The following is a 27,855-nucleotide window of genomic DNA, read 5'->3' as shown; positions in this document are numbered from 1 at the left end:
TGGAGGTGAAGGAAATGCGGTGCGGTGCTTTTTTGTAGCTCTGCGCTTGCCGTCGCTGCTGCTGCCCGTATCCGGCGGGGGTTCGTTGGGAGGCTGATGGCTGCGGTCTTCCTGGTGATGTTGTACGAATATTCGCCGCTCTTCTACATAAGCCTCATCTTCCTGTGCTTTTTTGTGACCACCGCTGTGATATTGGGATGGTAAGTGTCGGAATGAGGTACTGTGGCTGAAAGTCGTGGCTGCTCCCGGAGTCCTGACAGTAACGAACCGGTCACTTTATTTTCTGAACCAGGTTTGTTTGGGACATTCCTGTTATAATCCGCAATTCGGAGGAGACCGAGTCCAGCGCCAGGGTGCAGAGGAAACGCATGGTGCAGGTGAAAAACCCATTCACACTGGAAATTATAAACTCCGGTACTGCATCAGTCACAGGTAACCAATTGTCCCGGAAATATTTGTTAAAATTGTTTCTCGACAAGTAACACTGCAAGAAACATGGTTCAGACACTTGCCCTGCCGTCAAAATATTTAACGACAACTAACTGGTATTAACATCCGTTTATTCTGAGCAATATTTAACCTGTCGGTGAACACTGCTCACAACACTTCCCTGTTCTTGGGGCATCCAGCCGAATTGCTTTGATTAAACCATGCTATCTAATGTTTCCAAATATTGTTCTTCATCATTGGCCTGAACGCCTATCAACACATCTGTCTTGTTGCATGTTGTTTCCCTTCATTTTTGATAAATATTTCTGTCGTGCAGCAAAGCAGCTAGGCGTAGTTTTATTTAATTTGAAGATAGTTCTGTTTGTTCAGCCAGCCCTTTAAGGGATTAGCTCTGATCCCCGGTGCTTAGAATTATGGCCATTGTTTAACTTCAGACTGTAAATACTATGTAAAGTCTGGAACCAGTATTTGTATAGGGCAATGTGTAGATAAAACCTGAGATAGAATGCTGGCATCATCACGCCCTGAGCTCATCACTAAAAGTAGTCCAAAATTTGCTGAAAAATGAGGATGCATTATTAGTTCATAAAAGATCCAGCAATTTGTGGTGGAGGAAGTGTGACATAAATTCTGATATCCCACAAATTATTGGATGATCTCTGCCAATAGCTTCAACAAAATCAGGAAAAAAATCCCATCATACCATGAAATTCTCTATTGAAGTTCATTACATATAAAATTGTTAGATTTTTGTTAATGCGAATTAATCTTGCTGCTGCTATTTACCGACCCAAAGGATCCTGTTAATGACTCAATTTATGATCCTGACATGACTCTCAACCTGTGAGGCCCAGAAAAAGAACAATTAAGCTATGGGATATCACTGCAGTAGGTAGTGAATTGTTCCTAGAGGTGATTTTAAAGCTTTTCATTTATCTTGGCAGCATTTTTGTGCCAGTTTTGTCATGTTGGAAAAGAGTAGTTTAGCAAAACTCTTGATACTCATGCAAAGTAGGTAGACTTCTTTCAGGAAGTAATTTTGCAGTACACTGAGTAATTTAAGACATGACTTGGTAAGTGTAACATGGGAGGGAAGAGGTGACTTTGAACCTATGTCTCCCAAGCTCTTCGCCACTGGGGTTGTCCTTTCCTTATGTCCTGATTTGTTGTAGACTAATTGATACAGATTGATTGCTAGCAGCTCCATTAATATTGTACCATATGACAACCGAGATTTAAGTTGCCTTTAAAGTTTTTTTTGGTTTAAGTTTATAACTGTGTGCCCCTTTAAGAACCTTCATTTAAGTGATTTGATTTAAAACCTGTTATCATTGGTTGATAAAAGATTTAGAAGGCAAAGTATATGGACCTTGATCTCTTTTCATCCAGCAATTCCTGCATTCATATGAAAACAATTCCACTGATTCCTGATCATGATAAAGCCTGGAACTACTGATTCTATATTTCTTGGGTGAAAAATGTTTGTACATGTTGCATACCTACCCTACTATTCACTCATTAACTGCTCATGAACCAATACAGGAATTCCCTAACACAACTGGGTTACAATGACCTATTCTTCTGTTTGCTGTGTTTTCATTTTTATTTCTCCTTTCTGTCTCTTTCTGTGTATCTCTCTCTCAATCTGCTCTCTTTCACTGTCTATTTTCCCTTCTGTCTAATTTGATTCCAAATCACCCTATTTCCCTCTGTCATTCACTCTGTTCCTTTCTGCTTCCTTTTTTCATTGGTTAAAGAGATAAATCATTGAGCACATCATTCATGGAGTCGCAGATGTGCCATTGACATTGCTGTGCTATTATTACTACAAAATTCTAGCAAATTGCAGTACGAATATAGTGAAATTTGAGCAGAGATAAAAAGTGCAGTTAACATCGTTCACTGTGAGATGTGATATTACAGCAATTTCTGGTCCAAGGTGGCAGGCCACTTGGATAATTTTTAGCATGGTGATGCATCGTCCTCAAATGGTAATGCATCTACGGAAAACCCAACTGATCTGAGGCTTCCTACTGAACGTGGCTTCCCATATCCAGTCTTCATTTGAAAGTCAATTGTAGACCTGTAAAGGTGGATCAGATCTTTTTAAATAATAGAACAGTTGTTTGTCTGTAGAATCTGTCAGTGCTCAACAATTCCTCTACAATGATTGCCAATGCCTAGAAATTTCCTCTCTCATCTCCTTTGGCACCCTAGGATATACATACTATTTGGACCACAGGACGACTTATACTCTTGGATCGCCCTGGTTTACCCTATTTAGTGAATACATCCTGATAATATGAATGTAACGTTTAAACTTTTAATTTCACTACTATATTTATTCACATTTTAACTCCATTTCTATTTCTTTATTGTGATACTGGAAGAATTTTTAACATTTCTTAGCTTTATTAATATCTAAAGTCTTTGCTCCCGTGACACATTTCACCTGTTTTGGCAAACTCATGTATACTTTCCAGCCTTTTTCTTGTATATTTTGTGACTTAGTTTCTATTTAATCACGCTTTAAATAATATTTTCATCTACTTTAGAAAATATGTTTTTAGCTTACATTTATTTATTTGTATGCTTATTGTACTCATTACTTTGGCCATTGTGCACATTCCCTCATTTTATTGACCTCTCTGCAGCCTTTGCCAAGGTTGACCACAACATCCTCCTTAAACATCTTATTCCTGTTGTCCAGTGAGTGGAAATGCCCTCACGTAGTTCCATTCTTACCTATCCAGTCATAGCCAGGGAGACTTCTGCTGCTTCTTCTATTCCTGCTTTGTTGCCTCTAGAGTCTTGCTTGGCAGCTCCCTGTTACTCTTTTATGTGTTACCTCTCAACATCATCCAAAGATCAGCCGTCGTGTTCCACTTGTACACTAACAATATCCAGCTCTACTCACTGTCACCACACAATCTCTCCGTTGCTTTGATGTTGTCAGAAGGCTTGTCTGACATCCAATCCTGGATGAGCTGCAGTTTCCTGCAGTTAAATATTGGGAAGAGCAAAGTTGTTGTCCTTGGCCCCACCACAAACTCCATTCTCTTGTGCTCTTGCCCTCTCTCATTTGCTATCTTTTTCTTGCTCTTTGTATCATATATAAATTCTAACCTCTCTCTCAAAATACTACTGCTTAACTGTCAGTTACTCATAATACATTTGCCTCACTGTCAATTATCTGGAGGGAAAGTAATTGGTGGTGATATGTCTTACTTTCTGAGCATCACTCCTTTTAATCCAGCCAGGTTTTAACTGTCCATCTTCTATTGCTTTTAACTCTCAACCTGATTTTTCTGCTTCCATATGACCCTAAAAACTGCAAACAAGGCAAATTTACCAAATACTTTAACTTGAATAGGAATACATTAATCAGTTACAAAATGATAAAAGGCAAATAAAAGTGTTGGAAGTTTACAGGTTATCCATGAAATTGGTGTACATGTATGCAAACATACAAATTAGGAGCAGGAGTAGGCCACTTAGCCCCTCAAACCTGATCTGCCATTTGATAACATCATGGCTGATCTTGATTGGGGCCTCAACTCTACTTTCCTGTCTACTTCCTATACCCTTTAACTCCCTTGTCAATCAAGAATCTATCTAACTCAGCCTTAAAATATTCAGTAAGCCTGCCTCCGCTGCTCTCTGGGGAAGAGAATTCTGTAACTCAACGACCCTCTGAAAGAAAAAAATTCTCCTCATTTTTGTCTTAAATGGGAGACCCTTTGTTTTTTAAACTCTGTCCCCTATTGCTGATCTCTCCAAGGGGAAACATCCTCTCAGCGTTGACCCTGTCAGTTCCCCTAAGGATCTTATATGTTTCAATAAGATCACCTCTCATTCTTTTAAACTGCAATGGATACAGGTCCAATCTTTCCTCATAAGATAGCCCCTTCATCATAAGAATCAGTCAAGTGATCCTTCTCTAAATTGCTTCTAATAAAATGATATCCTTTCTCAAATAAGGAGACCAAAACTGTACATCATAATCCAGATGTGATTTCACCAATGCCCTGTACAATTGTGGCAAAACTTTCCTACTTTTATATTCCAATCCCTTGCCATAAAAACAACATTCCATTTGTCTTCCTAATCACTTGCTGTACCTGCTTACTGACATTTTGTGGTTCATGTGCCAGGCCATTCATCCCTCTGTACCTCAGAGTTTCTCAACCTATCACTATTTAAATAATATGCTGCTTTTCTCTTCTTACTGCCAAAGTGGACGAGTTCACATTTTCCCTTATACTCAATCTGCCAATTCTTTTCCCAATCACTTAATCTATCTAAATCCCTTTGTAGACACCTTATGCCCTCTTCATAACTTACTTTCCTACTTAACTTTATGTGATGAGCAAATTTAGCGACCATACATTTGGTCCCTTTTCCAAATGATTTATATAGATTGTAAATAGTTCAGACTGCAGCCCTGATCACTTTGATACTCCACTGCTTACAGCTTGCCAACCTGAAAATGAGCCATTTAACCCTACTCCCTGCACTGCCTGCTTCCTGTTAGCTAACCAATCCTCTATCCGTGATAATATGTTATGCCCTGCGCCATGAACTCTTATTTTGTGTAGTCACTTTAATGGCACCTTATCAAATGCCTTTTGGAAATCTAAGTACACCAGGTCTACAGGTTTCCCTTTCTCCATGTTACTTGTTACTTCCTCGAATAACTCTAATAAATTAGTCAATTGTAATTTCCCTTTCACAAAACCATGTTGATCTGCCTAATTGCATTAAGATTTCCTAAGTGCCCTGCTATAACCTCCTTAATGTATTCTAGCAATTTCCTTAAGACAGACGTTAGGCTAATTGGCCTGTAGTTTCCTGCTTTCTGTCTCTCTGTCTCCCTCATTTCTTGAATGGAGGAGTTACTTTTGGCATTTTGCACTCTGGGTCTTTTCCAGAATTTGGGGAATTTGGAAAACTACAACCAACACATCTACTATCTCCGCTGCCACTTCTTTTAAGACTATAGGATGAAGTCCATTGGTCCTGGAGACTTGTCAGCCTTTCGTTCTAATAGTTTTCTCATACCCTTTACCTGTTTCTTACAATTGTTTTGAGTTCCTCCCTGCCTTTCACCTCTTGATTTACAAGTATTGCTGGCATGTTATTTGTGTCTTCTACAGTGAAGACAGACACAAAATATCTGTTCAATATATCCACCATTTCCTTATTTCCCATTATTAATTCCCTAGACTCTTACTCTGGAGGACCGATACTTTAGGAACTCTGTTTTTATATTTCTTGCTACCTTTCTCTTATACTCTAATTTCTCCCTCATTTTTTAGTCATTCTTTGCTGGTTTTTAAATTGTGTCCTATCTTCTGACCTATTGCTAGACTTGTACACTTTTTCTTTCAATTTGAAAGCTGTCTCAGCTGTGATAAGTTGTCTGTCATTGTTTGTCTTGCTCTGATTTGAGGGGAGGTGCCAAAGAACAATGGTTGACCAAGCTAAATCTCCTATTTAACTTATATAGCCTAATTTGTTGTTCAACATTTTTTTCAGAATAGTTTCTTAAGCTTTATATTTAATAAAATTCTCCTAATAGCATGGGCATGAAACTCAGGAGGCCTCAGAAATGATAGCTTTGAATTAAGTCAAGCACGGCTAAAGTTAACTGGCTGAAGAATGAGATGTTAAACAGAAGAGGAAAACATCAAGAGAGTTCCCCTGTAAATAACCTTTTGGCTTCAAAACTGAGGTAAGTAAATTTGTATCTTCTCCCCAACCAGAGCAGATGATTTATAGATGGAATTTATGTCCAAAGCAAAAATCCTTTTGGACTTGAGCTATGATTTCTCTACAGTTTTGAATTCAATGTCCTTCTGATTGTGTTTCCTGAAGTGAAATGAGTTTGGAAAGTCTTCAAAATACCTAGCGCTCTTGAGGCCACAGCATAAAACTAAATTCAGCACTACCTGCAATTTTGACTCTGAGACTAAGGATAGATAACAAAAATAAGTGCCATCCTTGAGCAGTGAAGATCCTCTTCCATTTCTGGATTAAAGTACATTGTTGGAATGATGCAGAAGAAGAATTACCATAAATCTAACTTTGCTGGGAGTAGAAATTCCTTTTGATCTCTTTCATCTCGGTGAGCATAAAAAAGCTGATCCCACCACCAGAATGAAATTGTGCATCACAGCAGTATGATTTAGTTTGCCAATTGAGCAATTATGCTGTCAGCTTATGTGGCAGCAGTTACAAAGGATTATTGAATTTTGAGACATATAACCAGATGCATATATTGCACTTGTATCCTAATGCTAAAAAGATTTTGATGACGGTATTGGATTTTGATGGCTCTTAAAAAACAACTGAAAGTCAATTGTGACTTTTGTCTTGGCAGTTGACCATTAAAGATCAAGTTCAATCTTGCTAATGTAATAAACATAGACATTGGTGCAATCCTGAACACAGCATGTGTCATAAATACAAATCAAAACACAGTAAAGTTATTTAGGAAAGAATATAATTGTTCTTCCAATATTGGGCAAGGAACGGTTGGGTTAACAATTCATAATTTAAAAGGGGATGAAAGGACAAAACATTTGTGCAAGATCATCTTAAAAGTTAATAAAGCAGCTAACTTTGGTCTTTTTGGGTTAAAAACTAACATCAGGAGTGGAGGAATATCAGATGAGGACAGGGTCAGAATTATTGATGAATCACTTCTAGATTTAATTGTATGCCAACAATCATGATTTACATGTGAAAAATGGCTACTGGATATTAGAATGCAATGGATGGGCTGCTGGTAAGAGAAGAACTACCACTCTTCATGACTCATCCCTTTAGGAAAAGAGGAGAGAAAAGTAAGAGGGAGAGGCAGGAGAAAACAAGCGATGCTGCAGAATCAATACTTTGCTGAGTTCCAGGTCTTGGTTTTGTTGCTTATGAGATGAAAGAGTTGATAAGGATGATTTTTCATTGACCTATTGTGATCATCAACTATCAGTTGGCCTGGACAGATCCATCTTTACCACATATCTACTGTGAGGATGAGAGAAAATGGGGGGTGGGGGGGGTAGTAGAAAGGGTTAAAATGCTATCAGAAGCTCCTATGTGTTCATAACCTATTTTTTGAAGATGTGAGGTAACTTGGTTGCACATTTGCTTATTTGTTATTTGGTCAGATGATTACTTTCCAACCACAGTTTCTGCACTTCTAAAAATAGTAAGTTTAACAGTTTGTCAAAGAGCTTGTTCATACTTTTTACTTTTTACTCATTGGAAGAATAAATATTACATGCCAGCATTAAACCTCCTGTTTTTACAGGTAACAGGGATGTGGCCCATGCTTCAATCAATATTCTATGCTTTACAATGAGGCATTAACAGTAAATGTTTAGACCTTGCGACATAGAGCTCACAGTTTAACCTGGAAATATAAACTTTTTATTCCTTTATTAACATTTTGCAGGATTGTATGTGTTTATAAACATTGATTGTAAAAAATTCTTTCACATTGATTTTTTTACATCATATTACGAATTAACTGCTTCCTGTTACTGCTGATTCATACTTGCAAAACTTTGCTTTAAATTTATTACATGACCAAACCACACCTATATTTAAAATATACTATATAATTAATAGATAATTAGAGCAGAAATACAATTTAATTAACTTAACATTACTTTGTCTTCAGAGCTTTGGCAATGCCTTTATTTTGGTTTATGAAAAGCTTCTCTTAATCCATTAATTTTTGTTAACATTGCCAGCCTAAGCATCTTATTTTTCTCCATCTCAGGGCTTCCTTTCACTTCACTATCTCTTGAAATTTACCTGACTGCTCCTCTGTTATTTTGTACTTTCCCATCTGGTCATGGCTGCCATGCTTGTGTTCTATATGCGTTAAATTTTGGGCATTTTCTTTTATTTCCCTCCCCATTGTCTAACTTGAATACTTGACTCACTTTTCTTTAATCTCACTGAGAAGCTATCAGCACGCCAGCTCCTTGCTGCACATGTACAAGTATAATAGAAATATTAAAAGAGATAGTGCTGCACTTTCCCAATTCTTTTATATTAAAAAGAAATTGCAAATTGCTTATGATCGATGTTATCATATCTACTGACTGCAATGCACTGGACATAATAGTGTTAGAATATGTCCAAGAATAATGAGAACTTTTTCACCTTCACTGATATAGGAGAGAGGAACAAGGTCCATCATATCTATTACAAAATCAAATCAGATCTTTTTGTAAGATATTAACTTTATAAGTCTTAAAAGTTAAATTTTCAGTGACTTTATTTTAGCGTACTTCTCAATGAGCTTGTCTATGTCCTGGGAATACTTTACTCTCTGTCTCTGAAAAACAACTGTGCATTGCCTTTGCAGGTGGAATAAGCCTCAAAACTCATTGCACAGAGAAATGTATTTTGACTATCTACTGGGGATGCAGTGTTCATAAACTTCATGAAGGATTACAAAAACATGTTTACTGCTTCAGAATAAAGGTGCCACAGAATCTAGAAGAAGCGATAGATCGAGAATATCTCCATCAAGAGAATTTTCTGTATCCTTTTTTATTTCTGATGAACAAGTCACTGAGTCTGCTGTATAATTATCAGAGTTTTCAATGACATTAATTTAAGATGGCATGCAGAAACAACAACATATATTTTTTAAGTGTCTTTAATGTAATAAAATGTCCCCAGGTGCCTCATGGAGCATTATATAACAAATTATGACACCAAGCCACATGAGATATTGGATCAGATAACCAAAAGCTTCATCAAAGAGGTGGGTTTTAAGGAGTATCAAAGGAGGAAAGTGAGGTAGAGAGGTAGGCTGATCTAGGGCAGGTATTCCAGAGCTTGGCGTCTAGGCAAATTAAGGTGCAGTTGCCTCTTATGGTGCAATTAAAATCAGGATATGCAAGAGGCCAGAATTAGAGGAGTGCACACATCTTGGAGGGTTGTAGGGCTGGAGGAGATTACATGGATAGGGAGGGGGCAAGACTATGGAGGGATTTGAAAACAAGGATGGGAATTTTAAAATCAAGACATTGTTTGACCAGGAGCCCATGTAGGACAGCAAGCATAGCAGTGATAGAGGAATGGGACCTTAATTTACTGATCTAAACTTAGCGTAAATATAAATCAGTTAGAAAAGTCTGCATGTGCTATTTCAATTTAGGAAATCAAAAGACATTAAAAAGTATTTACTAACCTGTAATTTCCAATTTGGTTAAAAATTACTGCTATGATGATAAGCATATTTTATGGCAAATCAAGGTACAGAGCTTGTAATATGCCACCAACTTGCTCAACAAACTGTAACAACAGTTGTTCTCTGCTGTTGTGCTTTCACAGTACTGGGAAACTGGATTACTAGAATCCCAAATAATATACATGGAACTTAATCATTTGACATGTTTGTAAATTCCAAATGACCTATGCACACTTGCTCTGCAACGAGATAATCGCAGCTTAACTGTCTTGGCTGACATTGTTGTGGGTTTTACTTTTTGGATGGACCGCTAGATGGAATACAACACAATTGCAGAATATTGTTGGCTGTGAAGTAATTAATGCAATTAAGGAATTAACGTTAGTTTATGAGCTCTATAGTACTTTGGGTCACAAACTTCCTTAGTCTCCAAGATTGAGAGGGGATTGTAACAAGCTGTTCACTTTAGAAAAAAAATATCGAGAAACAAAAGACTAAGAATTTGTTTTGTAACATTACAATTTGAGAACCGGCAGTACATTTGAGGAATTATTTTCTTTGACGTATTGCACTAGTATTGAGAAACAAAATGATGATGAAAAATTCTCTCAGCTGCCTAAATATTTAGCAGTTAAAGATTTTGGGAATCTTCCTCGAAAACAATATCCACTAGTTGCATTGTTGACATTAGCAGAAGAGGAAGACCAGGACATTTATGAAATTGTAAGTGCATTAGAAAGCGTTTGGAAGGGTGAGGCCTTGCCCCAGTACCCAAAAATGCCTCGAGAGTTGGATGTTTTGTTCAAACAAATGATCTTTATTACGAGAATGCAAGAAGAAGCCCCACTCTCCAGTGATTGTAAGGGTTCTACAGAACATTTTTGAGTAGCCAATTTATACCAACACGAAAAGTTCACTTGACCAGCTGCTTCATCTTTAACTAATCTTTCCACCATATTCGCCTGATCTCATCTTTCCTTAATCACATTGTCATATGTCTCTCCTCACCAACCCCTCTCCCCAGCCCCCCACCTCAAAACGATCTTGTTACCTCTTGATTAGATCTTTCACATGACACTTTGCCTCATTAGACAAGCTTCTCTCAAGTTTTAGCAGCTTAGGCTTTATGCCATGATCCCCATTCATCAGTCTCCCCTTAGTGTTAAAAAAAAAGCATTGGGTTAAATACTAATCGAATTTTTTTTTTGACTGACTGCCTGCCTCCCCTGCAGACAGCAATGTGTCAAGGGATATGCTCAGCAAATCTGACTGTTTCTCTTTCCACAGATGCCGATTCAATGTTTCAAGTCAGCACGACTCTTCAAAGCCAAAGAGAAGTAGAAATGTGATAGAATTTATACTGTTTAAAGGGGGGTGGCGGAGCAGGTAAAGGAGGATAGAAGGTCAGCGATAGATGGGGCTAAGGAGAGATTGACAAAGGTGTCATAGGCACAAGATAAAGGGAGTGTTAATGGTAGCGGTGAAGACTAAAAAAGGTGCTGATAGTGGCATAAATTTTAAAAAGCAGGATGTGTTAATAGCAGAACAAGGGTCAGCACTCTGAAAGAACAACATACTATAAGTGACAGATGGCCCTTTTGTGGGGAGGGGGGTTGGGGGGTGGGGGCAGTGGTTGGGGAAAAAGGATTACAAAAAAGATAAAACAATGGGTGAATGAAAATAAGCAAATAAAAAAAAAATACATTTTTTTAAAAAGTGCTGGGGATGGAGGAGAGAGTTCATGGCCTGAAGTTGTTGAACTCAATGTTAAGTCCGGAAGGCTGTAGAGTGCCTAATCGGGAGATGAGCTGCAGTTCCTCCAGTTTGAGTTGGGCTTCACTGGAACATTGCAACATGCCAAGGACAGACATGTAGGCATGAGAGCAGGATGGTGTGTTGAAATGGCAAGTGACAGGAAAGTCTGGGTCATGCTTGCGGACAGACCGAAAGTGTTCCGCAAAGCAGTCACCCAATCTGCGTTTGGTCTCCCCAGTATTGTTACAACCGGGTGAGGGGACGAATGACCTCCCCTCTTTGCCCTCTCCTCATTTGACTGCAGCAAGTTTTTATTTGAAAAGGGTATATTTGCCAATTCAGTGAGTAGCTACCTGTTTATGCACTGTTCTGAAAGAACAAATAGGATAGATTTCCTTGAGTTTAACAAAGAGAGGTTAGCTTTATTATATTTAAGCTGATGTAAGTAAAATAAATTGTGCGCACAAACATGCACACACACACACACACACACACACACACACACACACACACACACACACACACACACACACACACACACACACACAGTGGGGAAGGATAGACTGGCCAAATTGGAGTCCACAAAAGGAATTCACAGACTATAGTTGGGTGACTCAGCTCGCTTTAGACTGAATCCAGTGGTCTTACTGCTTTCAGCATTGAAGAGATTTAAAACTGCTGATGGATTATCTGTTCTTTTGGAGATACCGCTGTGGAGTTGAGTTCTTTCTTTAAAATCTCTGTCATCGGCACATGTTGAGAGAGTCAAACAATAGCAGATTTGACCAAAAGCTTGCAAGTTGGTTGAGAGAAAGGGAGGAAGGATCTTGTTTAGCTTCTCAGCTGCTTGTCCTCAGTTCTGTTGAGAAAACGTGTTGAAAACCTACAAAGGATTGGCTTGTCATGTGACCACCCGCTAGTCAAACATGATCGTGTATTCCAGTTGTAACTTGATTAGGTCAGGCCTGGGAATTCCCTCTTCGACAGGGTCCCATTGTCCAAGAGATTTGATCGTTTGTCTCCACCCAGTTGAGTATCTGGACATTGTGCTAATGGAATAGGAAATATGGTTCAATCACATTCCTCTGAGTTCATTGTGTTTAGATTTTTGCAGACATGCCATCTCCATTTCAATTGTGTTGGAATGTGGAATGTACAGTAATGAAAATTGGGCCAGACGTTGGATTAAAATCATTATTTGGCACAAAGCACATCTTCATGACAATATTTAGTTCTCTTTGTTGCTGTGTATAAACATAATCATTAAATTTCACAATGTTTATGACTTCTGTATCTCCAGGTTTCTATGGTAACAGTAATTCATGTTCCTGATGAGAAATACAGACTCAGCTGTCGAATCTTGTACCAGTACTTGCTGACCTCCCAAGGTCACATATATGACCTTAAGGTAGGTTTATCCATTGTAGTGACTACAGGAGAATTGAACCAGCTGTGTATTCTAATTTTTCATTGAGTAATACAAGTGCTTAAAAAAGACATGGCTTGCATGCATAATAATAAGTAGCTTTTTTTTCATCTTTTTCTCGATGCTGTTTCCTGCGAGATTGTTATTAAGCTATTTGACTATGGAGAAGGCATGTTTGGGAATCAGCTGAAATAGCAATTAGGAATATGCAGATCCTTAGTATAGTGGTTAATATCCCTGCCTGTCACATGGGAGACCAGAGTTCAATTCCCAAACTGGAAGAAGTTACTGACTAAAAAAATTTGGCTCAGCTGCAGCTCAGTAGGAAACGCTCTCATCTGAGTCAGAAGGTTGTGGGTTCAAGTCCTTCTCCAGGGATGCTTTAAGACTACCTGTTTAACTAAGCCTTTTCTATTATATCCTTATGTGGCCTGCTATCAAATTTTCAAAGTAAATAGTACAAAGTTCAGCTCTACAGAGCTTTAAAAAAATCTTTCATGGGCTGTGAACATCGTTGGGCAGGCCAACATTTGTTGCCCATCACCCATGAGAAGGTGTTGGTGAGCCACCATGAACTTCTGCAGTCCATGTGGTGTAAGTACGCCCACAGTGCTGCAGTAAGTGCTTGCGGCTCAAGGAGCTACAGCCAATTGAGCTGTAGGCAGAGCTGCAGACTCTTGACACATCAGGGAAGGGAAAAGTTACCTGGATGCTATTACCAGGAGGCAGTTACACCACTGAGGATAGGATCTTATGGTTTGGTCAATGATCAGGGACAGGAGGGTGCGACTGCAAGTGAGGCAGGTAAGGGGACCCAGAGGGCAGGAGTGCAGGACTGTCAGCCTCTGCAATTGTCCAGTATGTTTGAGGTTCTCTCAGCTTGTTTGGATGAGTGGGGCTGCAAGATGAATGAGCTAACTGACCATACCACAAGTGTACAAGAAGCCATTCAAGTTGGTGGAGCAAAGAAGAATGTAGTGGTAGTAGGGGACAACATAGTAAGGGGGATTTACACTGTTCTCTGCAGCAAAGAGCGAGAGCCCAGATGGCTGTGTTGCCTGCCCCGTTCCAGAGTTCGGGACATCTGCTTAGGGCTGGAGGGGAACTTGCAGTGGGACAGGGAGAGTCCATGTAGGTACCAAAGGCAAAGCTAGAACTGGGAAAGTGATTCTGCATAGAGAGTATGAGGAGCTAGGCACTGAATTAAAAAGCAGAGCCTTAAAGGTTATATTCTCTGGATTATTACCTGAGCCACTTGCAAATTGCCATAGGGCACATAAAATTAGAAAGATGAATACGTGGCTCAAAGACTGGTGTGGGAGAAGTGGGTTCTGGTTTGTGGGGCACTGGCACCTGTACTGAAGAAAGTGAGGGCTGTACCATTGGAATGGTCTACACCTGAACCTTGCTGGGACCAGTGTTCTTGTGAACTACATAACTGGGGAAGTAGGGAGGGTTTTAAACTAAATAATGGGGGCAATGGATCAAATGTGGGCAGATCTGTATTACCAAAGAGTAGAGACAAGCAAAGAGAGGAAGGTGTTGATGTGGGAAATGATAAACAGACCAGGACAGAGAGTACATGCCTAAGAGTAAATCAACAGATAAGGCTAGAGGTTACAAAAATAATAAAAGAACAAAACTAAAGGCTCTGTATCTGAATGCACACAGCTTTCGAAACAAAACAGATGAACTGATAGTGCAGATAGATATTAATAAGTACGATCTAATAGCCATTATGGAGACAGGGCTGCAGGGTGGCATAGATTAGAACCTGAATGTTGAAGGGTATGTGACTTTTAGGAAGGATAGGAAGTTAGGAAAAGGTAGAGGGGTGGTTCTATTAATTAAAGACTATGTTAGCACAATAGACAGGAATAACCTAAATTCAGGAAACCAGGACATAGAAGCGGTTTGGGTAGAGATGAGGAATGATAAAGGGAGGGTCATTTGTGGGAGTGGTATACAGGCCCCCTAACAGTAATCACACGGTAGGATGGGGAATTAAGTTGGAGCTTATCATAAAGGTATAGTGATTATCATGGGGGATTTTAATCTACGTATAGGCAGGAATAATCAGTAGGGCAAAGGAAGCATAAATGACAAATTCTTAGAATGTTTCTGGATAATTTCTTAGATCCGGAACCAACCAGGGAGCAGGATATACTAGACCTGGTATTGTGCAATGAGATAGCATTAATTAATGACCTTGGGGAAGGCGCCCCTACATAGCAGTGTTCATAATATGGTTGAATTTCATGTTCAATTTGAGGGAGGGAAGAGTGGGTCTAAGGCTAGTAATTTAAACTTGAATAAGGGCAATTATGAGGACATGATAATAAAGCTAGCAAAAGTGAACTAGCAATATAGGTTAAGGAATAGGTCAATAGAGATGCAATAACAGATGCTTAAGGGGATATTTCAGAATATACAGGATAGATACATTCCAACGAGAAAGAAAAATTCCAAGGGGAGGAGCCACCATCTGTGGTTAACTAATAAAGTTAAAGATAATATCAAACTTAAAGAACACACTTATAATTGCGCACACATATAATTGCACAAAGGTGTGTGGCAGGTCAGAAGATTAAACAGAATATAAAAAACAATAAAGAATGACTAAAAGATTGATAAGGAGGGAAAAGTTGGAGTGAGAGAGAAAGCTAGGTAGAAATATAAAGACAGATAGAAAGAGTTTCTATAGATATTTAAAAAAGGAAAGAGTTAACGAAGTGAGCATTATACAATAGAAAGCGAGTCTGTGGAGTTAGTAATGGAAAATAAGGAAATGGCAAATGAATTGGACAGGCATTTTGCATTGGTCTTCATTGTAGAGGATACAAGTAACATCCCCGAAATGGCTATAAGCTAGGAATTGGAAGGGAGGGAGGAACTCAAGAAAATTACAATCGCCAGGGAAGCGGTACTTGTCAACCCGTAGTTTCCAATAATTTGTGGTCCCTGGGTCCTGATGAATTTCATCCTAGTGTCTTAAAAGAAGTGCCTAGTGAGATAGTTGATGCGTTGGTTTTGATTTTCTAAAACTCCCCAGATTCAGGGAAGGTTCCATTAAATTGGAAAATAGTCAATGTAACTCCTTTATTCAAGAAGGGAGGGAGAGAAAAAGCAGGAAATTTATAGGCCAGCTAGCTTAACATCTGTCACAGAGAAAATGTTAGAAACTGTTATTAAAGATGTTATAACAGGGCACTTAGATAAATTCAAGATAATCAGGCAGAGTCAACATAGTTTTGTGAAAGAGAAATCAGTTTACTAAACCAATTTATTGGTGGTCTTCGAAGAAGTAACCAGGTACTGTCGATATCCAGTGGATGTACTGTTCTTAAATTTTCAGAAGGCATTTCATAAGGTGCCTCATCAAAGGTGATTGTGGAAAATGAAAGCTCATGGTGTAAGGGGTGACATATTGGCATGGACAGAAGATTGTCTATCTAATAGGAAACAGAGAGTAGGCATAAATGGGTCATTTTTTGGTTGGCAGGATGTGATGAGTGGTCTGATGTGGGGAACAGCGCTGGGACCTCAATTCTTTATATCAATGATTTGGATGAAGGGACCGAAGGTATGGTTGCTGCATTTGCTGATGACACAATGATAGGAAGGAAAGTGTGAAGAGGACATGAGGCTACGCAAGGATATAGATGGGTTAGGTGAGTGGGCAAAAACTTGGCAAATGGAGTATAATGTGGGAAAATGTGAGGCAGGAAGAATTTTTTAAAAAGCATATTATCTAAATGCTGAGAGATGCAGAGATGTCTGGGTGTCCTAGTGCAAGAATTGCTTAGAGGGGAACTTATAGGTGGCAGTGTTTCCATGTATCTGCTGTCCTTATTCTAGGTGGTAGAGGCCACAGATTTGGAAGGTGCTGTTGAATGTCCCTTGGCAAGTTACTGTGGTTATCTTGTACATGGTTTACACTGCCACTGTGCATTGGTGGTGGAGGGAGTAATGTTTAGGTTGGTGAATGGGCTGCTGAGCAATCAGGCTGCTCTGTCCTGGATGATATTGAGCTTATGTGTTGTTGGAGCTGCACTCAGCAAGGCCAGTAGAGATATTCCAATACACTCATGACTTGTGCCTTGTAGATGGTGGACAGGCACTGGGGAGAAGGAAGTGAAGTGAGTTGGTTGCCTCAGAATCCCTAGCCTCTTACCTACTCTTGCCACAGCATTTACATGGCTGGTCTAGTTCAGTTTCTGGTTAATGGTAACCACAGAATGTTAATAATGGAGGATCCCACAATGGTAATGCCATTGAATGTCAGGAGGAAATGGTTAGATTCTCTCTTATTGGAGTTAGTCATTGCCTGGCACATATGGCCGAATATCACTTGCCAGCCTGAATGTATATGGATTCCTTCAATATCTGAGCATTCATTATCTGAGGTAATGAACAATTGTGTAATCATCAGCGAACTTCCTCATTTCTGAACTTATGATGGAGGGAAGGTCATTAATGAAGCAGCTGAAAATGGTTGGGCCTAAGACACTACCCTGAGGAACTCTTGCAGCCGTATCCTGGAACTGAGATGATTGGCCTACAACAACCAACCATTTTCTTTTGTGATAGATATGGATCATAAGAATAGAAGGCCCATTGAGCCTGCTCTACCTACTCAGTGGATCATGGCTGATCTGATTGTGGCCTTTACACCACTTTCTTGCCTGCCCCCCATAACCCTTGACTCCCATCTCAGTCAAAAATCTATCTAACTCAGTCCTGAATATATTCAATGACCCAGCCTCCACTGCTCACCACCTGGTGAGAGAATTTCAAACACTAATGACTCTTTGAGAGAAGAAATTCCTCTTCATCTCCATCTTAAATGGGAGACCCCCCTATCTTTAAACTACGTCCTCTAGTTATAGACTCATGAGAGGAAACATTTTCTCAGTATCTACCCTATCAAGTCCCCTCAGGATCTTGCGTTTCAGTAAGATCAGCTTTCATTTTTCAAAACTCCAATAAACATGGGCCCAACCTGTTCAACCTTTCCACATAAGACAATACCCTCAACCCAAGAATCAGTCTAATGAACCTTCTCTGAATTGCCTCCAAAGCAAAAAATATGCTTCCTTAAGTATGGAGACCAAAACTGTACACAGTACCCCAGGTGTGGTCTCATCAATGCCCTATACAGTTGTAGCAAGACTTCCTACTTTTATACTCTATCTCCCTTGCAACAAAGGCCAACATTCCACTTGCCTTCCTAATTACTTTCTGTACCTGCCTGTATTTTTTTTCAGCCATTCTTTGCTGGTTTCTAAAAATGATCCCAATCTTCTGGCCTACCACTAATCTTTGTAGCATTGTACATCTTTTCTTTCAATTTCCTGCCATCCTTAATTTCCTTAGTTAGCCTAGAATGGTGTGTCCTTCTTGTAGTGCCTTTCTTTCTCAATAGAATATTTCACTTTTGGCTGAAGATGCTGCAAATGCTTCAACCTTGTCTTTTGCACTGATGTGCTGGGCTGCCCCATCATTGAGGATGGGGATATTTGCAGAGCCACTTCCTCCTGTTAATTGTTTAATTGTCCACCACCATTCAGGGCTGGATGTGGCAGACTGCAGAGCTTTTATCAGATCCGTTGGTTGTAGGATTGCTGAGCTCTATCTATTGCCTGCTTCTTCCACTGTTTGGCATACAAGTAGGCCTGTGTACATCATAAATCCTTAGCTTGTAATTTCTTTCAGTCTTAGTCAGTGGTAAACAAGTTGCTTGCTTGTGGCATCTGTATAGTTCATTGATTAGGTGTCAAGGTAGAACTGGAAACCGGGGACTGACTCAGGTCTTTGAAATTTCTGCTAATATAAATATAGGGGTCTTTTTGCTTATGCACAAAGTAGGTATCATGAAGTCCAGTTTGACAGGATACCATTTTGACAGAGTATTTTCTTAACTGGGGGAATTCATTACAGTGAGAGAAGAGGTGTTGTTCTGGCCTTCTGCAAAACAAGGAATGGTCTAAGTGGGGGAACAGGAGTCCTGAGAGCTGAAGTCCAGAGGCATTAATTAAGTAAGGAGGTAGGGAATGTGCTGGTGAGTTTTACAGTTCCTTTTCTTTTCTCTAAACTATGGTAATAGTTTTAAACTAGGACCAGGAAAGTATAAATACTGTAAATTTATAGCTTAAATAGTTGGACTACTTGATAGAACTACAAATCACCATTATTTAACAACTTTAATTAAATAAGGCTAATCTAAGAAATGGCAGAGCAGGCCACGTGACTGGGTTGCAGAATGTGATGTCGAGACTGCCCCAAGCAAGCACATCTGCAGGAGATGTCGTCATCTCGAATCTCTCCAGCTCAGAGTCATTGAGCTGCAGTGCAATTTGGAGAGACTCTGTCACTAAATGGGGAGGGAAGAATTTCTGGACACTTTTTTCCATAATATAGTCACAGCCCAGGGGAAAACAGGCTCAGAAAAGGAAGGGTGTGACTGATGGGGATCCAGTTAGGAGGGATTTGGGAGTTGAGAAGGTAGTCCTGCAGACACTGGTCCTGTCCATCAAGTATGATGTATTCACTATCTATGAGAAGAAAGAGAAATACTGCAGGGAGAACAGCCACAAAGCAAACCAAGGCACCCCAGCTCAGAGGCTAGGGAAAATCAGGATAGAAATGTAGTATTTATAGGAGATTTTATAATTAGGGGGATAGGTAGCATCTTTTGCAGCCTAGAAGGAGAATCCCAAAGGATCTGTTGCCTACCCAGTGCTAGGATATGGGATATCTCTCGGTAACTGGAGAAGTACTTAGAAAGAGAGGGGGTAAATCCAGTCATCGTGGTCCATGTTGGAGCAAACGACGGAGGGAGGAGGCCCTCTAAAAGACCTTAAGGATTTAGGCTCTAAATTTGAAAGCAGGACCTTAAAGGTAATAATTTCAGGATATTACCCAAGCCATGTGTAAATTGGCATAGGAGCAGAGAGATCAGTAGAGTTAACACATGATTAAAGGGCTGGTGTGGGAAAGAAGGGTTCCTTTTCATAAGTGACTGGCATCGGTTCTGGGACACAGCCTAGCGGAAAGGGTAAGTAGGGAAGTGGCAAAGGCTTTAAACTAGTAAGAGGGGGGAAGGATGTAAAAGAAATGCAAGCAGCCTAAATGTAAATGAAACAGAGCAGGAGAGCTTAGGAAAGAATAAAGTAAAGGGGAACATTGATGGCGAGGGAATAAATAGTTATAGAACAGGGCTTTAAAAGGATGGTTAAACATAAAGTTAGAGGAAGTCCTATTAAAATTAATTAAAATGTCTGTACAGAAATGCAGTGTGCATATTAAAATGGAGGAGCTGGAAGCAATCGTGAGGTGGGAGGAACCAAACATAAGGGTTACTGAGACATGGCTACAGGAAAATCAGGACTGGGAATTAAACATTGCGGGGTATAATGTATTTGGAACATATAGAGGGAAAACAATATAGATAGAGTAGCTGTACTTATTAGGGATAACAATGGCTGCAGAACAAAAGGATGCAGCTTTCAACAAGACAAAAATAGAATCCATATTGACACAGATAAAAGTAATAAAGGACCAAACACACTACTAATACTAGGTGTAGTCTAGAGAGCAATTAATAGTGGAAGGAGAGATATGCAGAAATAACTGGGAATTGAGTAAAAACAAAGAATTATGGGGATTTGAACTACCCTGATATTAATTGCTCAGAAGAGGTAGGTAAAGGGGATGAGGAAGTGGAGTTCCTACTATGTGTATAGGACTCCTAACCCAATATTTAAAAGTCCAATAGGGGACAATTCTCTATTGGATCTAGTAATGGAGAATAAATCAGAGCATATAAGTGAAAGTAGGGAACATTGAGGCAATAGTGACCATAATATAATATGTTTTAAGATGATAGAGAAGGACATAAGTATGATGAAAACCAGGTTCACAGATTGGAGAAAAGTTCATTTTGAGGGGCTGAGAATAGAACTTTGGAAAATAAAATGGCAACAATATTGGCAAACAACGTTGTAGAACAAAAACAGGAAGCATTTAATAGTGTTCAACAGAGTGCAGGAAAATTATATTCCACTAAAAGGAAAGAACAAATAAACACTAGAGGGATTCCATGGATGAATAAAGACATGAGGGAACAATTGAGAGTAAAGAAAGAGGGGAACATTAAGTATGTATATAGCAAAGGAGTGCGTGATAAGAGAGAGTACGAAGAGATAAGGAGAGAAGTTTTAAAAAAAAAACATTTAGGAAGGCAATGAGGAACTATGAAATTATTAAGGAACATAAAACAAAAGTGTAAAATATTTTACAAAAGTAGCAATAAAAAATGGAAGGTTTTGATGAAAATAGAACCATTAAGGGATAGATAGAATAAGACCACAAGTATTGATGGAGAAATGGCAGAAATATTAAATAATTTTGGTTCAGTATTTATCTGGGAGACAGAACATTGGATATGACATTGAATGAGAAGTGTATTTATAATAAAAAAAGGAATGTATTGAGTAAACTAAACAAGCTCTGAGGAGAAAGCCCTTGGTCCGGATGGATTACATACTGTATTCTAAAACAATCCCAGGAAGAGATATCAGAGGCATTTCTTACACATATTTAATAATTTTGTTAGAAAAAGGTGTAGTGCCAGAAGGACTGGTGGGTAGCTATATTTAAGAAAGAGGCCAAAACATGTCCAGAGAATTTTCGACCATTCAGTTTAACATCAGTGCTATGGCGAATAATAGAATCCCTACTGAAGGAGAGAATAGAAGAACATCTAGAAACATAACAAATATAATAATGAATAGTCAGTATGGAATTCAAAAGGGAAAATCTTGCTTGAACAACCTTATTAAATTTTTTGAGGTGGCAGAGAGAGTAGACAATGGAAGTGCATTAGAAGTGCAATGGAAGTGGACTTTCAAAGGTCTGTGATAAGGTGCCCCATATGTTGGCATCTTTCCATCAACAAGAGATGATGGACATGCAGAAGACAATCCAATTAAGTGAGGTGTCTTCATTTGGTGCATCTCTGCTGGTGGCTGTGAAGGCCAATCCTTGAGAGGCAGGTTCTGCCACCAGTGTCACGCATGAAATTGCCAAGTGATGTGGGTTGTTGTTTTTGGCATTGGAGCCTGTTGCCTAGCTGCTGTAGCCACTGGGCGTGGTGGCGGTGCAAACCAGCCTGCAGGAGCTGTCACCAGCTAGTGACTCCCAGGAACGATCGTCAACGTTTAGGGTCTTCATGTTATGCTTACAAGCATCCTTGAAGCGGAACCTTGGGAGCGCCACTGGTCATCTGGCTCCGGCCACCTCACCATGCAGAAGATTCTTGGGTATGTGACCGTCTTCCATCCTGTGGATGTGCTCAATCCACCAAAGCCACATTTGCTTGATTACTGCTAACATACTTGGGAGCTCTGCCTTTGAGAGGACTGCTGCATTTGTGATTTTGCCCTACCAGGATATACCTATAATGTGCCACAGACAGCAGGGATGGAAATTATTGAACTTCATTTCCTGGTAGCTGTAAGTAGCCCATGTTTCTCAGCCATACAGCAAGGTGCTGAGAACACAGGCCTTATAAACCATCAGCTTGATCCTAAGGGTCAGCTTGATCCTAAGGGTGAGCTTGGTGTTATTCCATTTGCATTTCACGAGTCAGCCAAAGGTGGCAACTTCTTTCCCTATGCGTGTACTGAGTTCTGCATCAAGAGGCAGATTGCCTGTAACTATGAACACAAGTTAGCAGAATTTGTTAGCTACTTCTAGTAGAGTGTTACTGTGATCAGGGATAGAGATACAACATCTTGTTCCAAAACCACGGTTTTCTTAACCCTTATAGTCAGGGAGAACAAGTTACAAGTATGAGAGAGAGAGTCCATCAGCCTTTGTAATTGAGTTGCCATGTGGGCAATTAGCATAGCATCGTCATCTTACAAGAGTTTCCTGATCAGGATGAGGTGCCCCATAATAATAGAGTAATGAATAAGGTCAGAATGTGGAGTCGGGACAAGCGGCAGAATGAATTGCTATCTGGCTTCAAGACAGAAAGGTGAGAGTGGGAGTAAAGGGCTGTTATTCAGAGTGTCAGATGGTGGGAAGTAGTGTTCCACATGGATCAGTGTTGGAACTACTACTGTTCGCAATTTACATTAACGATTTGGACTTTGGATTAAAAAAACACTTTCTAAATTTGCAGATGACACCAAGTTGGGGGATAGGGATAGAGGAAGACTGCAACAGATTACAGGAGGAGTTGATCTTGCAGAATGGGCAAATAATTGGCAAATTAATTTCAACACAGATAAATGTGAGAGAGTACATTTTGGGAGAAATAATCAGGAGGTCACATTACTTGGAAATTGTGAGCTGAGGTGGAGTAGAAGAGCAAGGGGATCTTGGAATACAAGTACATCAATCATTAAAAGTTTCGGCACAGATTAGCAAGGCCATTTTTTAAAAATTGAACCAAGCACTAGGATTTCTTTCTAGAGGGATAGAATTAAAAAGTAGGGAAGTTATGTTAAACCTGTTTTGAACCTTGGTTAGACCACACTTAAAAGTATTGCATGCAGTTCTGGTCACTATATTATATCAAGGATATGGCGCACTAGAGAGGGTTCAGAGAAGATTTAGGAGGATGATACCGGTGGATTCACATGTCAGGAAAAGATTGACAGGCTTCTTTTCTCTTGAGAAAAGAGGGCTGAGAGGTGACTGAATAGAGGTCTTTAAAGTTATGAAAGGTTTTGACAGAATGCATACAGAGAGAATGTTTACTTTTGTGAGGCAGAGCAATATTAGAGACTATCAATATAAGATAGTCATAAGAAATCCAATAGGAAATTCAGAAGAAACTTCTTCACCCAAAGAGTGGTAAGAATGTGGAACTCGCTACCACAGGGAGTGGTTGAAGTGAATAGTATAGATGTGTTTAAGGGGAAGCTAGCCAAGCATGTGAGGGAGAAAGAAATAGTTGATAGATTTAGATAAGGAAAGATGGGAGAAGGCTCAAGTGGAGCATGAACACCAGCATGGGCTCATTGGGCCAAATTCTGTGCTGTAAAGCCTATGTAAAAGAATTCCTGGTTCCACACCACCCTCTTCTGGTTGGGGAACACTGGATGAACATTTGAAGCATAATAATATGGAACTGAGGAGTGTGTAGGATTGTGGAATTAGTTTTGGTTGGTGTACTTAAGAGCTATAACAGACATGATAGACAAAATAGCTTATGTTGTAAACAACTATGGTTTTATAAGGCCAATTATACTGCTGCTCCAGCTGAGATAAATCACGACAGATCAGGATTGGAACAGAGATCTTGGTTGTCTGTATGATTTGGCCTTTAGTTGGTGAGCCATTTGGCAAAACTCCATGTAGACCCATTTTAAACATGTTTCAAAGAAAGATTAAATAATTCATCAGTGTTATAAGACCAACTTAGATACTGTTAAGTTACTTGATAAATTAGTTGGAGCCCCTGAGTGGGCTTACTCATATTGTTTATTTTGTTTAAATGGCTGTTTATCAGTTATATATAAGGATAAAATCTGATTATGAATGCTATGCTTTTCAAATTATTTTTTCTGACCTTCGTAGCCTTCCCAGCCAGGGCACAATAGAAGGTGGATGGGTGATTTACTCTCTTGAATTTGCTAGTGTTGCTGTGAACCAGTTTCTAAGATATAAATGACAGCAGCCTGGTGATACTTTCTCTTTTGTCAGTGAGGAGATTTTTGGCATCCATGGTGATTAAGCAAAGATTTGGAGCTCGATGGTGTGAAGATCTGCAGGCAAATTCCTATTGTGGCATTATGCATGATTGCTTCACCATTCTATTTCAACCTAGGCACGGTTGCATTTAACAGATAAAACCCTTGCTCTCTGGCGTGCTTACTTTTTTTTCCCCTTTCCATTTGTAGCCTGCTTTGAAAGCCTCCTAGAATCTTTTAAAATTTTTCCTTTACTCCCCCATGCAAAATTAATTTTTCTACTTCGTACCCATCTTTCTGCTTCACCCTGTAAAAGCATTGAAATGCTTTGCTTTCATTGAATAGCGTATAAATTAGCACTGTTGTTCAGCTAACTTCATATTTGTCTTCCTGTATCTCAATATTTCCCAATGATATTTCTCAGTTTAGAAGAAGAGTTCTTGATCTCTTCTTTTTTTTTTTTCCCTCCTATGCGTTCCTCCTGCTGAATTCCTTCCGAATATAAACAGTAAGCTGGAAGTTCTATCAAAGTGCCAATAAATTCAAGATATTACATTACAAATACTGTCATTTTATTACACACACAAAGTTGATATCACTGTTTATTATTATGTTGTGTTGAATCATTTGTGACACAGCAGATACAATACCAATCTTCGTTGCAATATTGAGGGAGTACTGCATTGCTAAAGGTGGCATCTTTCAGTTAAGGTAATATCTGCCTGTTCAGTTGTGCATATAAGATCCAATGGGAGTATTGAAGAAGACCAGTGAGTTCTTTAGGTGTCCTACATTTACTTACAAAACAATCATGACTGTATATGAAGTTCTTCAGAAGATCCCTTGCAACTTCTCTGATATGGCTCTGGCTATTTAACAAATCTACTGGTTAGGTTTAATGACAAATGACAAAACAATATGTACCCTCTTTTGAATGAAATTTAAACTTTCTAATTTTTATTACCCAGAGACTTTTTATATCTGTTGATGAAACCAGTTTATCTCCACAACTGACTTCAGAAACTGGCCTGGCCAAAAAGCTCCTGGAGAAATTTGGCACCACAGAAGAGGAGCTTGGCTCGCAAAAAGAAAGCAGCAAGGATTGTGTTGTTTGCCAAAATGCTGCTGTGAACTGGGTTCTGCTGCCCTGCAGACATGCCTGTTTATGTGACTGTTGTGTGAATTACTTCAAGCAATGCCCCATGTGCAGAGAGTTTGTTAAAGAATCTTTTGCCCTAGTACGAACAGAGGAAGAAGTTGATGCATTTAAACTTGGCACTGATAATCAGATACTTGAAGATATCTGGGAAGACCTTGATGAGGAAAACATTCACAATGGTGTAAATGAAGGCCTTAATCTTTAATGGAAAGAAATAAACTCAGAAAATGTAGCTTCTATGATATGAGCTATGTGCAATTTAGAGTTATAAAGTCTTGATGAAGGAATTAAATAAGATATTCTGTAATGAAGTTATGCAAGTCACTTGAGGCATTATTGGCATTCTAACTAGTTTAAAACGGAGACAGCATGTTTTCTTGTGTGAGGGGAGAAACAAATTAATTATATTAACTAGTAGGTCAATAGTTTAAACTATTCCAGTAGTGCAAAAACATCTATACTGCTTAATCTAAATAAATTAGAACTTTTTTTTATACATTGACTTATCCCTGCAGCAGAAATCTTGAACCAGAAATTGTCTCTAGTTCTTGCAAGCTTTAGTTGAATTAATATTTAATATATTCAAATCTTAACTACTAACTTTTTGTGGGGCAATTTATTGTTTTTTTTTATCAATCTAAAAGGATTTTAATGATTATGTATATCTATTATAGCAAAGCTCATCATGGACTGGATATTAATTCTAATGACAGGACCTGATTGGCATTTTTCTTCTTTGTTTCCCAGCCACAGCAAACCAGATTGAGAGGCTGTCAGATGGGTAGGCCTTTAGCACCAGGATGCAGATGGGAAGTGGAGAGGAGGGAGGGATCGGAAAAGTCAGGTTGAGGGGTGTGTGAAAATCGGAGGCCAGGGCTGGGGCAAATCGGAGATATTGTGGAGGAGATCACAAGAGTTGGTTGGGTGGCAGCGGGAAGATCAAACAGGAGCTGTCTGATTGTGGGAAGTGGGTGGAGCAGATTAACTGGAAAGCCACTTACCTTCTGGATCCATCAGTCCTCACCTCCCTTTAGCTCACAGAACCATAGAATAGTTACAGCACAAGAGGAGGCCATTCAGCCTGTCATGTTTGTGCTTGCTCTCCAAAGGTACACTTTACCTAGTGCCACTCCCCAGCCTTCTCCCTGTGGCCCTGCAGATTCTCTCTTAAATGCCTCAAATGACCCTGTCTCCTCCACACTCTCAGGCAGTGCATTCCAGATCCCAGCTACTTGTTGCGTGAAAAAGTTTTTCCTCATGTCTCCATTGCTTCTTTTGCCAATTACCTTGAATCTGTAACCTCTTGTTATTGATCCTTCCACCAATGGGAACAGTTTTTCCCCATCTAAAACAAAAACAGAATTACCTGGAAAAACTCAGCAGGTCTGGCAGCATCGGCGGAGAAGAAAAGAGTTGACGTTTCGAGTCTTCATGACCCTTCGACAGAACTTGAGTTCGAGTCCAAGAAAGATGCTGCCAGACCTGCTGAGTTTTTCCAGGTAATTCTGTTTTTGTTTTGGATTTCCAGCATCCGCATTTTTTTTTGTTTCTTTCTCCATCTACTCTGTCTAGGCCCCTCAATTTTTGTATACCTCTATCAAATCTCCTCTCAACCTTCTCCAAGGAAAACAGTCCCAACCGCTCCAATTTATCTATGAAACTAAAATTCCTCATCCCTGGAACCATTCTCGTGAATATTTTCTGCACTCACTCTAATGCCTTCACATCTTTCCTAGGTGGTGGCACCCAGAAGTGGATACGATACTCCAGTTAAGACTGAAGCAATGTTCTATACAAATTCAACATAATGTCCTTGCTCTTGTACTCTATGCCCATATTAATAAAGCCTAGGATGCTGTATGCTTTATTAACTGCGATCTCAACCTGTTCTGCCACCTTAAATGACTTATGCACATATACACCAGGTCCCACTGCTCCTGTTCTCCCTTTAGAATTGCACCCTTTGTTTTATATTGTCTCTCCGTGTTCTTCCTGCTTAAATGAATCACTTCACACTTCTCTGCATTAAATTTCATCTCCCACTTGTCCACCCATCCCACCAACATGTCTATCTCCTTTTGAATTTCTGCATTATCCTCCTCACTGTTCACAATGTTTCCAAGTTTTATATCATATGCAGATTTTG

At 39.4% G+C, this 27,855-nt stretch overlaps 1 protein-coding gene across 1 annotated transcript; it reads left to right on the top strand.

Moving 5' to 3' along the window:
* On the top strand, nt 1-26,013 carry cgrrf1 (cell growth regulator with ring finger domain 1). Its single transcript, XM_041215013.1, has 6 exons — nt 1-200; nt 293-432; nt 8,831-9,008; nt 10,240-10,387; nt 12,720-12,827; nt 25,519-26,013. Exons 1-6 carry the CDS (start codon nt 97-99, stop codon nt 25,912-25,914), a joined length of 1,074 nt encoding a protein of 357 aa, XP_041070947.1. The 5' UTR covers nt 1-96; the 3' UTR covers nt 25,915-26,013.
* Nucleotides 26,014-27,855: the final 1,842 nt, after the last annotated feature.

Source organism: Carcharodon carcharias, chromosome 20 (assembly GCF_017639515.1).
Source record: "Carcharodon carcharias isolate sCarCar2 chromosome 20, sCarCar2.pri, whole genome shotgun sequence".
In the NCBI taxonomy this organism is placed as follows: domain Eukaryota; kingdom Metazoa; phylum Chordata; class Chondrichthyes; order Lamniformes; family Lamnidae; genus Carcharodon; species Carcharodon carcharias.
Note: the sequence above shows the minus strand (reverse complement) of the source record. Positions and strands in the feature narration are given on the sequence as shown.

Coding starts and splice junctions, on each gene's coding strand:
- cgrrf1 (XM_041215013.1), top strand. CDS start 97: ATGGCTGCGGTCTTCCTGGTGATGTTGTACGAATATTCGCCGCTCTTC. Junction 9,009..10,239: donor CTCCATCAAGAGAATTTTCT/GTATCCTTTTTT, acceptor GTATTGCACTAG/TATTGAGAAACAAAATGATG. Junction 10,388..12,719: donor ACCAGGACATTTATGAAATT/GTAAGTGCATTA, acceptor CTGTATCTCCAG/GTTTCTATGGTAACAGTAAT.